Genomic DNA, 14,236 nt, shown 5'->3' on the forward strand with positions numbered 1-14,236 from the left:
AAAATGATTTATATTGTTCAGAAATAGCTTTTATTGAACTCGTAAAAATATGTTCTTTACTGGGAATTAAAAATGGTACCTTGCAGTAAAAATTATACTATGGCACCACTGCAACATTGGCTCTGTTACTTTAAGAGGAAAATAGAATTGTAAACAATTCAGCAAAACATTATTATTTTTCCAGATGGAGACAGAGATGAAGGTGATGATAACCAGGATCTTCGTAGAACAGAATCAGATAGCGTCTTGAAAAAGGTATTTTCCTGTGTACATGTTTTCATTTATGGAATATATCCACTGATTGAAGTCTTGATTGGGAGTGTGTACATTCATGTGTATGCCTGTGTGTGTACCATGAATATAACTATGTGGGTTGAAATCAGGCGTAGCCAAATTGAATTTGTGCAGACATGTATTTCCTTGTTACGAGCCCTCTGCTGAGGAATATTCTTTCCCCAACAGCACCTCCTGCTCTTAAAATAATCAGGGGACATCTCTTTTCCTTGTTTTTTTTTTTTTTTACAATGTTTTAAAATTTACCATTTTTACTTTTACACACAGTTGTAAACCATAAGCAAAAACTAACATCAATAACATCAGAGTGTTCACTAGTCTGATAATCCAATAATCCGTTCCAGTTCAGAGCCATACCACTCATCCAGATTTAGACGTTACATCCATTTCCAGTAACAGTGAATGAACCAGAGACAACCCTCGACAGTCCAATTTTCCTAACTGTCCCCCCACCTCATCACAGCTGCCCTTCCGTGGTCGGTATTACCGCCACACTCCTCCCCATCCCCCAACCACCTTGCATACCACAGGAGAAACCCTGTATTTTTGACCCGTGGTGTCACGTGTTCTCCAGTATTGGGGTGTCTTTCATAGATTCACATGCCTGAATCATTCCCCGTCGTCTGAGTGGGAGTCCCACGGTACATAAAAAAGCAATAATTTGCCTATAATAAACCAAAACCCTTGGTAATAACCATCCAGGAAGTAAAGTAGCCGTAAGCTACAGTGAAAAAACTTCCACACTCATGACTATCCTAGTTCTTTTGTATAGACCAAACTACAGCCAATCAGGCGACAGCACCCACCAGAATGTTCTCCTCAGAGGCTGAGGCTCTCAGATTTTCTACCACCCGTTGTGTGAAGGGAGTCTCCCTGAGCTCTGCTCAGTACTTCACTTTTCTGACTGAATTTATTCATCCAGGATGTCATCTTCTAAGAAATATCACTTCAGACCTTGTGATTCTTGTGGGAAGCTCCGGCTTTTTAAAGAAGACCCCCACAAAAAGTGCATTTATTGCCTTTATCCGGATCATGAGGTTAAAGACTGTAAAATCTGCAGGACCTTCCCTCAGAAGACCCTCAGGGACAGGGAAGGACGCCTTCTTTTATGGCTACAGAAGTTAAAGGACCAAGACAGCGCTCTTTCTGAGGTAGGAAGTGTGGCCTCAGGGTCATCTAAAACTTCTAGGAAGAGGATGGCTGAGGAAGATTCATCTTCCACTGGGGCTAAGGTGTTGAGGAAGGTTCAGCCCACCAAGGGATCTGTGTCACCCCCTTAAAAGACTGGAAAGTCTTTGACCTCTTAAAGGCTTCCTGAGAAGATGTTACCTCAGAAGAAAAAGTCTACTCCATCGACGGAGTCGTCATCTGTTCCATCGTCGTCGATTACCATAATCGACACCACCTCAACGTTGACGGTAACCTTCTCGTCTCCTAAGCCCAAGATGATTATGTCATCGGCCTCTTCACCGTCGACGCTGGTCTCGGTCACGCCTATTTCGTCGGCGAAGATCATGCCTTCCATCGTCGACGCTCTGCCGCCGACGAGTGCTTCATCGACGAAAAGCAGCTTGATGTCGACGACCCCACCTTCGACGAAGTCTATATCGTCGACGAGTGCTCCGTCGATGAAGATTGTCTCGACGTCCCCACCGTCGACGAAGACTTCCTCGTCAACGAAGATTCCACCGTCGACGAAGGCTGCCTCGTCGTCGACAGCTTCATCGTCGACGAAAAATGTCCCGTCGACGACGCCATCGTCTACAAAAGATTCTACATCGTCGAAAATATCGTCGCACACCATCGCTTAAAGTAACTGTCTTGTCGACGCAGTCGTCATCGATGACGTCACCGTCTACGAAGAAACTGTCGACGCCACTTTTATCAAAGTGTACTGACTTACAAGTATGTTCTTCTACACCAGCTAAGACCTCCTTTAGCCAACCAATTACGTCACCTTCTGTGCTTCAGAGACGTGGCTCCTCATTACAAGCACTATCACCGCTTAAATTGCCTGACCAATTGCTGGATTCAGATGAAGATGAGGAGAAATCTGACATTGATGACAGTTTCCGCACTGCTACTAGTCCATCGGAACTGCTCATAAAATATCGAGAGGAGGATCCAGACGACAAACAGTTCTCTGTATCCGTAGACCAAGTTCCGGCCGTGGTGCCCATAGCACAGATGCCTCTGGCGCTTCTTGATAATTTACAGTATATGTTACAAGATTATTATCGTCGTTTTCCTCCCTCAGAGTCGGCGGCATCCCTTCCATCCACTCCCATGCCTCAGGCCTCTATATCCACTTTGAGATCTCCAAGACCACAATCTCCAGCACCTTCTCATCATTCTCAAGTAGCAAACACCACTGATGAGGATAGGGAAGAGGGAGAAGTGGATGATAAATCTAGTCTGTCGGAGTGGGATGATTATCAGATTCAGACGCCATCACCTTCGGCCCCAGCTACAGCTGATTCACCTCCAGTTGAACAGTCCATTCCGAACTACCTAGCCATGTCTTTCCCAGACCGGAATCAAGCATCCAAAACCGGTCCTTGGATGCTTGATTCCGGTCTGGGAAAGACATGGCTTGGTAGTTCGGACTGGACTGTTCCCATGAGGCACAGGGTCAGAGCTGATTTGCATATAGCCAGTGTCTAACCCAGGGTGGTGTGGAGTGCAAAAAAATGATGGATTTAGGCCCAGATCCTTGTACTGGGATGAATGTATGACATTGTTCTACATTCTGTCCATCAACTGTGTTTTTTGCATCTTTCAATGGGGGATCACATGGCCACCCTCGATCTTCAGGACGCTTACTTTCATGTGCCAATCATCCCCAAGCACAGAAAATGTCTACGATTCAGAGTGGCTGGCAGGGATTTTCAGGTCAAAGTTCTCCCCTTTGGACTTCGTTCAGCGCCCCGTGTTTTCGCAAAAATGATAGCTCCGGTAGCAGAACATCTCCGCCTGGAGGGCATTCAAATCTTCCCTTACCTGGATGATTGCCTTATCAAGGCCAGTTCTTTTGCAATGGCAAGCGCACATGGTCAGAGATGCCTGCCTCTTTTCCAATCGCTGGGTCTCTCCATCAATTTCGACAAATCTCATCTCATTCCATCTCAAAGAAAGCCTTTCTTTCAAGAGAAAGGCAACACAAGATCTGCAGGATGGCTCGCCAACTACAAGAAAAAGAGTTTGTTTCAGTTCGAAAGTACAAATCTTTCCTGGGGATGATCTTATCCTGCATCCCTCTAATACCAAACTGTCGTCTCAGAATGAGACCTCTACAAGAAGAGCTCAACCTCCAATGGTTGCAGGTTTCAGGGTCGTTCAACGACATTATTCACATAACCCATCGTGTGAAGGAGGTTTTTTAATGGTGGACTCAGGTAAAAAATTTACAGGAGGGATGCGCAATCCTGGCATAAATGCCAAGGTGTACCATCACCACGGATGCTTCCCTCGAGGGATGGGGAGCACACCTTCAGGGGATGACTGTCAACGGAAAGTGGAATGTAAAGCAAAGGAAGTGGCATATCAACCTCCTGGAGCTACGGGCCATATTCATGGCCTTGAAATCTTTTCGAAAATCATACAGGAGTCATCAGTACTAATCCGAACAGACAATACAACAAGTATGCATTACTTTAACAAGGCGGGACAAAGTCAGCCCTTCTCTCCCAACAAGCCCAGGATATTTGGGATTGGGCTCTGGGTCACGGGATCACTCTTTCAGCGGTCCATGTTCCCGGGATTTCCAATGTACTACCAGATTCTCTCAGGAGGGCAAAAAGATCCAATCATGAATGGGAGATCCACCAACCGACGCTGGACTGAGTCTTTCCGAAGTGGAGGCACCCAGATCTAGACCTGTTTGCGACAACCGCAAATGCCCACACTTTGCAAGCTGGCTTCCCCACAAACAACCATGCGGGAATGCACTTTCGATGAATTGATCTCAGATATATGCATACGCCTTTTCTCCGATTCCGTTGGTTCCCAGGGTCATCAACAAAATGAAGAAACAACCATGTCGCATCATCCTCATTGCTCCCAGATGGCCTCATCAATACTGGTTCACCGAGCTTCTCCTCCTCTCGGAGTGCGAACCCATTCAGTTTCCACCAATACCAAACTTTTTCACCATCCAAGGGGGTCAAGTTTGCCACCCGGACCCAGCCTCCTTAAAATTAGCAGCTTGGCTCCTCAACACCTTGAGTTTGCACACTTAGATATTCCTGCGGATTGCCAAGAAGTCTTAGCCAATGCTAGAACACCTGCAACGATTAAGAAATACAAACTCAAATGGAAGAGATTTTGTGCTTGGTGTCATTCTGCTAACTTGCATCCAATTCAGGCCAAGCCAGAACAGATCTTACCGTTCTTTCTCCATTTGGCTAAATCGGGGTTATCACATTCCACGTTGAAAGTATTCTTGGCAGCCATTTCGAGGTTCCGTCAAGATGGCTCTAACTCTCTCTACTCAACTAGAGTGATTCAGCAATTTTTTTTTTTTTTTTTTTTAATGTTTCCACCTGTTCGGCGTCCGCCTCCATCCTGGCTTTTGAATGTAGTACTCTCAGCTCATGCGCATTCCCTTTGAGCCTATTCATAAGGTGGATCTCAAATTCCTTACCTGGAAGGTTTCTCTTCTTCTAAAACTGGTATCGGCACGTAGAGTCAGTGACATTCAAGCATTTACTATCAAGTCTTCGTTTTTGCAATTCACTTCAAACTCAGTGGTGCTTCGTACCAATCCAAGCTACATGCCTAAAGTTCCATCCGACTACCATCTTAACGAACCAGTAATTCTGAGGACATTCTTTCCCAATCCTCAAACGGTAGCGGAGAAAGCTTTACATTCCTTTGACATCAGAAGATGTCTAAAATTCTATCTACAAACAACTGCTACATTACGTAAGACTGACCAGTTATTTGTAGCATATGGAAAGATACGTCAAGGATACGCAGTATCTAAACAGACTACAGCCCGCTGGGTGTCCTCAGCTATCAGTCTATGCCATCAGCAAGCAGGAAGGCCACTGCAATCATTGCCAAGGGCGCATTCTACGAGAGCGGTCTCCTCCTCGACAGCCCTTTTTGCTGAAGTGCCTCTTCATCATATCTGCAAAGCAGCAACCTGGTCCAGCAAGCATACCTTCACCAGGCACTACTGCTTAGATGCTGCCAGCGATGCAGATACTTCAGTGGGACAAGCAGTGCTTCGCAATCTTTTTAAATAAGGTGAGCCTCTATGCTCTTTTAGACGCTTATTTTACATGTCATTGTTGTTGGCAAAGCATGTGTATGCATTATGATATAAGAAGCGTCTATGAGCAGGATGGTGTGTACCGCTATCTACTCTTATTCAGGCATATGAATCTATGAAAGACACCCCAATACTGGAGAAGAACAATAGTTACTTACCTGTAATCTGTGGTTCTCCTGTATTGGTGTCTTTCATAGATTCACATGCACCCGCCCACCTCCCCTCAGAGGCGCCTCAGGCGATAATGTTGGTTTCACTCCTGTGCGAGAAAATCTGAGAGCCTGAGCCTCTGAGGAGAACATTCTGGTGGGTGCTGTCGCCTGATTGGCTGTAGTTTGGTCTATACAAAATGACTAGGATAGTCATGAGTGTGGAAGTTTTTTCACTGTAGCTTAGGGCTACTTTACTTCCTGGTTGGTTATTACCAAGGGTTTTGGTTTATTATAGGCAAATTATTGCTTTTTTATGTACCGTGGGACTCCCACTCCGACGACAGGGAATGATACAGGCATGTGAGTCTATGAAAGACACCATTACTGGAGAACCACAGATTACAGGTAAGTAACTATTGTTCTTCTCCTCCATGTCCTTAAATGCTGCTAGCTGCAAAAACCTCTAGGTCCTCTAGCAGTTTTTCGTCCTGCCTACTACCTGTCAAATGTACTTAGTCTGCTAATGCACATTCTACAGTGTCCTTGTAAAGGGGACTTTCTTCTTAAATTGATTGTGCTCATGAAGGAGTATGGCCTTTTTGAAACCGGTTTAATGCTCTTATTTGAAACCTTAGGAATTGTTTTTAATTTTTAAAAAAGACTCGGTGATTTTCGAATGGGATGGGGAATTGTTTTGTATGTCTACTAATTCACATTTAATGATGGATTTTGTGGGGCTGATTTAAGTACTATAAATCTTCAGTTGAATAATACAAATGTTCAAATAAAGATTCAAATCATTCAGTTGGGTGCAAGAGAGATCTTTCCTCCAAAGTCACAATTCAGAAGTCTAGAGTCTAATTGAACATTTAGCACTGTTTCTATGCCTTTACAGCACATAATTAATTTGAGTTGGATGATGTCCACTGGAGTCTTGAGGTATTTTTGATATGTGAATGCATATTATCAAATCGTGTGTTGAAAATATTTTCATGGTATTTTAAAAGTAGGAATGTAAGATCATGCTTTCATATGTTGTGTTGGTCTTTGCAAGGTTCCGGAAGATATATTTTACCATCTGAAAGAAAATAAAGAAAAATAAATAATCTTTCATTGAAATTAGCAGAGCCAATTCATACTTTTTTATTACAGTTAAGTGTATTTCCTTTCAAGTGACAATTAAATAAACAAGGAGAGTTCACTGTGCATTCACATGCAATAATGAGCTTGTAGGTAGCTTATAAGGATCACAGTCTGAGGAGCTTCGCCTTACTTAAACTGTATCACTAGGCGCACACCAGTATTGACACCTGCACCCATGAGACAGTAAGTTCATGTCAGGGAGGGGCAGTGAGCAATCACATAAATCGAAAGTTTGAGTATGTATCTTCTAGAAATCCCCATGACAGCATAGACCATGGACAGCACAGGATAATACCTGTTCCCCATGTTCCTAATCGTCCCATCTCCCAGCCTAATATCAGTCACAAATGGGACACATCATGGCTGAGTAAATAGCTTTGCAAGAGGCTTCAAATGATGTGTGGTCTGAGTGCCTGTGTGATTGTGGAGTAGTAGATCTGAAGCTGCTTGTTGCTGTATATCATATCATTTAACCAAAGCATAACTGTCAGAGTATGATCTCTGCCTCACACACTGGCCACTCGTTGTTTGGCTAGTAGGAGGGCTATTGAGACTTTTCTTCACTGATATGGTACATCCCAATAGGACAATTTGCAGGAAGGTTTGAGGGTAACGTCTGTCGTGTTTCATACATATAAAACACCTTGCCTCAAAATTTGTAGATTAGATCTTATAAGGAGAGTGAGGTGTTAACCTCCCTCCGTGATTTGGAGAAGATTATAATGCGTGGAATAGTCGGAACCCCCACAGTGCACTTGTATTGTCGGACCTCAGGCATATGAATAGTAAGTGGCCAGCGACCTATGGCTACTCCACTATTGCGTGAAGTTGAATAGCGAGTGTGTGCAGAGATGCGTCTCCTAGAGGAGGACCACGTTTATTTTATGACGGTCATGGTATGCTTGTAGGTGTCTAACTTTGCGGGGATCATTGACACCCCTCACGTTCCATGTTAAAAGATGGATAAATGTTACAAAGCCAACAGCTGTGGCTCAGGTCTCAGCATGGTACCTGATGGACACTGTGAACCTGGTGTGAATAGTGTAAGGGGATTTCTGTGGGTGATCTTAAATCTGTGATCCAGTAAAACCACAATGTGGTGCACTTTGTACTGAGAAAACATGGTTAAAATATTCCCATCCATTCCAGCCCTCCAACCTCCCAGTGACTTGTCCCCAAAAAACTATCAACGTCTAAAACAAAATAGGTACCAAGCGCGCATAACAAGACAGGAACACAAGTAGGGGTTTACCCTGTGTGGGGAGTCTAAGTGACGACCTAACAGTACCTCCATTCTCTGGGAGGTGCTCGGGGGGAGAAAAAAAAGACACTGGTGGCAGCAAGGAACAACACCCAGCAGAGCCTCAGAGTTCATGCATGTGGCAAAAGGGAGGGGATGGACTAGTCTTCACATCGAAGATCCAATCAAGTTGTAAAGTACAGGGTCATGAAGTACTGGTCAACCAGGAGGCACAAGCCCCTCCCTTATCAGTGAAGGTAGCCCCCAGTGCCAAGAAAAGGCAAGATAAGAAAGATAATCACTTGAAATCACTCAAGCCTCCATCAGGTATAAGTGACCCATGATGGGAGGTGGCGTTTATATTAAGCAGGAGCTTCTTCACAAAGGGCAATTCGTGCTGCGCAATGGAGAAGATATGAGTCCTATTGCTGTGGGACATGCGTAGGCATGCAGGATATTTCCTAACTTACGGAGTACCTGCCTGCTGGAACTTGCACTTGAGGGGCAGGAACTTTCTTCTGCACAGAGAGTAAAATTCGGGTACATTGTAGGCATAGTTTCTCACATGCCATCCGCAGTATCGCATCTCCATCATTGAAGCTCAAGAGTCTGGCGATGATGGGCTATTGTGGCACCCAGGGAGGAAGCCTAAAGCCCAGAGAATAATGTGCCTGCCTTTTCAACTTTGAACAGGGGTGAGATTTTGGTGGGGCAATATAGAGATTTTAGGAGGGTCTCCACAAAATCTGGCATGTTCCCTGTGTTTATCGACCAAGGAATACTTCCAATGTGGAGATGATTGCATCGGAACCTAAAACTGAAGTTCTTGTTTTTTTACTTTGATAAGGTTCAGAACTTTTACAGTGTCCAGGTGCTTTTCATTGTTGCACATGGTAGTGTCCTTAAGTGCAGAGATATATATCTCTGCTGTGGTAAGCTGATGTTACTGCTTGTTATAGGTGGTAGTCCGCTGGTCCACCTGGGAGGTGAGGGTGTCCAGTTTGGTGTTAATGGAGGTTAAACTCTTCTGCATATGCAGCAGAAGTGTCTTGGCATCCACATCATCCATTTCCGTGGTGGTACTTGGGCAGGATGGTGTATTGTCAGCAGCCACGGTCTGTGCAGGTAACCGCGGTGGGCCAGGTTAGGGGGGATTTTGAGGGACGATGCAGAGGGGAAATTAATTATTTATTTAATTTCCCCTCTGCATTATCCCTCAAGATCCCCCTTCCCCTACCCCACCGCTGTTACCTGCACATCCAGCGGCTGATTATCAGTAATTTGTGCTTTGCCTGGACACCTGTCCCTAAATTGGAGTGTAGATTGCTATTATCTCCCTTACCCATTTCCCCGGCGGTGGCAGGAGCTGTGGAGGGGGAAGCTCCCCAGTTGGAGCCAGTCCAGGGCAATGAGCACTCTAGTTAAAATCAGGGTTGGATCCCCCCCAGACCACTGTCAGCAATAGATAATGGAAATATCCAACTAATGGGAAGCCCATCTTACTGAGCGCGCCAAATCATCCCTGCTGCAATGCGCCTATTCCATGCTGCAGTGAACTACTCCACGCAAGGCCACTTACTAGTCCCAGAATCTCTCCCATCAGCACACGTCTGCCCCCCACTCACAGTTTAGGGGTGGCCTCGCTCAACAGTACAGCTATTTATCCACCTGCAATTGCATCAGCGTCATGGATATCAGCGCCAGGAGGAAGGCTGAGCCGCCATCTTGTGCTGCACCGGTCCATGAGCCACTCAAGACTAAATTCTCTTTTAGGGGCACTACAGCTCCGTGGCAACACCCAACTTAACTGGCAGACTCAAGTGGGTACTGCATCTGTTGGGTGCAAGTTGTCTTGGATGGCGACCTATGTTGCGTTATACAGACGGATGCTGAGCCCAACGCCTAGAGGATCACTAAATTGCAGCCATCTTGGAGCCGGGACATGTTTGTCACATTTATGCTTGCTTTTTCTATGTTGTTTCTGGATTTCCCAATACACCGATATATGATGGGAATTATTTGTATGTATGTTTCCGTAACTGAAATAAAAACCACCATTAAATGATACCCCCACTATGAGTAAATTGTAAGTAGGTGGTGAGTAAATTGTAAGTAGATGATGAGTATATTGTGAGTAGGTGATATGTTGAACCTGCATGAATGGCTGTATCATGCCCTGTCCATTCCACATACACACTCACCCATGTCACCCATGTATCTCCATGAAATGTGAAGGCAGACAAAGGCTACCAGGCCCACCTCATGTGCTCATTTTCCTGTGTATTGTAGTAGCTGTTGCCCACTTTGTGTTTCTAATGTTGACCTATTTCTAGCACCCGTAAATTCTGCTTTTCGAGTAAGCTTCTTTAAGTTCTCTTTTTCGTTAAGAAGCACCTATACCTTTAGTATATTTGGATAGAATGCACATTCCTTTAAAAAGCTCACAGGTACATTCTGAGCATGAATCCTCTCTCCTGTGCCAACTTAATAACTTTAGGAATCTCCCAAGTCAATCAATCAAAATGTCTTTATTTCGACTACAAGTCATAAAAGACAACATATTTAAAAACGTGAGATAAAAGTAAAATCACAACATCAGATCCATAATGCAACAATGGATGGTTATTTCATCCGTTATTTTACAAGATCTAAGGGATGTTCTTATTTACACTTCTAAATTGATCCAGTCCACTGATTGTTCCATACACATTAGTTAAGAGAATAAATATTATAAAACTAGAATTAAAAACATTAAAAAAATGAATTAAATTTTCAATACATTTCTAATTTCTGTACAGTCAAAGTTTAATACAGGATTAAATTAATGGAGTGTTCAGTAATTTTAATTTGTTCCTACGAATTACCCACATCCATTTCAAAAATTTGGCCACGGCGATTACAAAGCTATCAGATCCATCTGTTCTTAAAATCCTTAGCGCTTCAGTACCTCTTTTAATGCCTTTCTGAATACATAATGGCCTCAGCCATTTGGAGCGTGGAGATTTGTACTCTGGGCATACAAAAAGGACATGAGCTAGGCTTTCTGGTTGGGTAGTACAGAAGGGGGCACGAAGCATCATTATTGTTAGTAGACCATGTACTGGTGAATGTGTTGATTGGGAGAGTTCCCACCCTGTACTGGTGGAACAATTTCCTATCGTCAGGGATGGTAATGACATTCCAGTATAGTTCATAGGCCGGTATGTGTTTTTGCTCCAAAAAATCCCTGGTTATTGAGGGGGCAGTGCATTTTTGAATTACCATGGCCCAGTAAAGCTCTTTTAGGGTCTTACGTGACGGAAAAGAATTTTGTGATGGGTTATCCAATGAATCCCCCAGTCCCATAGCTTTGTACATCAGCCTAGCTTCTCTGAACCAGGGTATTCTGCTCCCTTTGTCCATATCTCTGGTTTCTAATAGAGCCTGAGCATAGTGAGAAAGTTCAGGGGTGACCCAGATCCTCCGCCAGTATGCGATCGATCTGAATAGTGCAACATCCTGAATTCTCTGACAGCCCAGGTCAAGGTAGAGGGGTATCAACGGTGTGGATGGAGGTAGCCTCGCCAGGCCCCTCATGAACTTATTTTGTGCTATTGTCAGGGTCGAAATGTTAGATACCCCCCATAATTCTGCCCCATATAGCACAGAGGCAAGTCATAGACAAGATAATTTTCTGTTGAGCTCTCACTGAGCTGTCTTCACACAGCAGAGCTAACGAGGTAGTGTCACTATCAGCTGTACCTCCAGTCTGCTTCTAACTCTTTAAAGAAGATTGTATTTCAGTTGAGGAGACCACTAACTAGTCTGGTTTGCGCAACAATGTGGTGTGACTTTAATCCTTATTTGTTTCAGGAGATATTGTTGTTACCCTAGTAGGTTCACATTTAGGGGCAAAGATGTGATATAGATGGTATTCCGGTAGTGGCTGGTGAGCTTTGAACGTGATGGTTTGGCAATGAAATGCCCACCCTGAACTTCACCAAGCATGTGATTGATGGCGGCAAGGCCACTTCCTCAAAAGGGGATCTGGTTCTTTCTAGTCGGAGAAAAAAATAAATAAGGAATGGTCCTCTGTTGTCATGTTGCAGCATAATTCTTTACTTAAATTGACTAAAAATCCATAGGTTCTTAAGATAGCACTTATATAATATTCCAATTATTGAATGGTGTGCAAGGCAAGGCTGTGCCTGTGGGTGCTTGGAGTTTCCCCTAAATTATCTTAAAGCCACAGTTAGCACAGGCAATTTAGTAAACCGGGATATGCAGTTTCTCATCGTTTATACTTTTTCTGTCCTTGCCATTACAGGTAAATTCATAGAGAGTCGGAAATATGGTGGAACATTTTCATTTTTTTTCAGATATACTAATTAGTGGTAGTAGCTCTCCAAGACTCATGCAGCTGTTGTCCCGCACTGATTACACACAAGTTACAGGCTCAGACAGGTTGCACGACTTAACTCCTTAAGCTTCAGACAGCAGAGGTGCTAGTATCCCCACATGAGTAGCCTTAGCAGTAAGTGTGATTCCAAATGTCAGCAGTAGGCATATTTTGAAAATACTAAGCACTAGGTTGTTTTCTTTAAACGCTCACATGTACTGCTGCCACAAATGGACATATTTTGCCTCACATGTCGACTGTGTCCATCATACGCCAGGGACTTTCAGTTTTGTCGGGGATGGCCACACGTATGTCAAGAATTAACACAACCATATCAGTGCCAGGATTGCACTTAGGACGGCAAAAGATGTCAAAAATATTTAAAGCGTGACCAGCGTTGTTCTGGATGCACTGTCATGCCGAGTCTCCCAAAATATGTCAAAGGTTACCAATATTTTGCTCGGCCCAGCATTATCATATTGTGTACACCGTCATGCCAAGAATATCCACAGTATTCCCGTAATTGCCTGCACTAACGGCTAGGGCGGAGTTAGCCTAACGGCTAAGGCGGTCGACCTCGAATATGGGGAACTGGGTTTGAGTCTCAGCAATGACGCTGAACATCCTGTGATTATGGGCAAATTACTCAATCTCCCCGTGCCTAACAAAAATGAATGTGTGTCCTCATGTAACATGACTGGTGCTATGTAAAGCGCGCTGATACCCGATTCGGGTCGAGTTTGTATATAAGACTCTGCAACAAAAAAAAAATTATGCTAGGGCCCGCATTATGGCAGAGGATGAAACCATCTGTTTAAAGATGCCCATATTATGTTCACGTTTATCACCAATATTTGATTGCCACCATTATACTATTCGGTAGTTTTTGACATGTCAGCTGTCCCCCATATGTTGACGGCAGCTACCCGATACACTCAATGCTTGGGGTCAAGTGGTTGCCTGATAGTGAATGGCACTACCAGTTTAAGGACTAGCACAGACAGTTGGGAAACACACACACTCCCTCATATGCATGCCTTGCATATGGACAGTCCAGCCTTCATCAAATATTGGATTATTAAATATGCCCCCACCAGAGAACTGAGATCCAGTCATAGACACCAGCTATCCCTCAATTCAAGAGGAAGAGGACAGGTGGCACTAGGTTCTCAGTCATTGCCCCCAAGCTTGGAACTTACAACCACCTTAAACTATATTAAATTCAGACCGCTGCTGAAGACCTGGCTCTTTAAGCACCCTACCAATAAATATCTTGAGCCGTGCTGACTCTGTTGCCTAGCGCCACGAGACCATTTAGTGAAAGTGCGCTATAGAAATTGCAGTAACATAACAAGCACTTATCCAGCACATCCAGAGCTGTAAATTTATGTGTGTGTAATTATCCATCTCCTCCAGCTGATTTACTCTCGGCCCACATGACAGTTTAGTGTTGAGAGCACCCCTCTTGTGGTAGGCCATACTCAAATGCAGTCTGAATGGCTGAGTAGGACCACAAACACAATCATCCACCTCCATCCACATGTCAAATGTCAGTATCCAGTGTTGCAGAGCCTGGTCTTTCAGTTGTATTTGATAGTTAGTAGGAAGGTTTGGGGGCTTGCACCTAAGAGAAATCCACGTTAACTCCAATCTGCACAAGCCTTCCACCTTCCTGTCCACCCCACGCTCTGATATTCTCCCAACGGCTACTTATCCACTCTTTGCAAAAATACCATTGTATAACTGTGAAACTT

General features: G+C 44.1%; 1 protein-coding gene across 3 annotated transcripts in view; it reads left to right on the forward strand.

Moving 5' to 3' along the window:
* AKAP13 (A-kinase anchoring protein 13) overlaps window positions 1–14,236 on the forward strand; it is a 759,080-nt gene that overhangs the window by 639,788 nt on the left and 105,056 nt on the right. For all 3 annotated transcript variants that reach the window (XM_078683158.1, XM_078683159.1, XM_078683160.1), the window contains one exon: window positions 185–255. In XM_078683158.1, the coding sequence (XP_078539284.1) occupies window positions 185–255 (71 nt within the window). The remainder of the gene's footprint in view (window positions 1–184; window positions 256–14,236) is intronic.

Source organism: Lissotriton helveticus, chromosome 3_1, assembly GCF_964261635.1.
Source record: "Lissotriton helveticus chromosome 3_1, aLisHel1.1, whole genome shotgun sequence".
Classification (NCBI taxonomy): domain Eukaryota; kingdom Metazoa; phylum Chordata; class Amphibia; order Caudata; family Salamandridae; genus Lissotriton; species Lissotriton helveticus.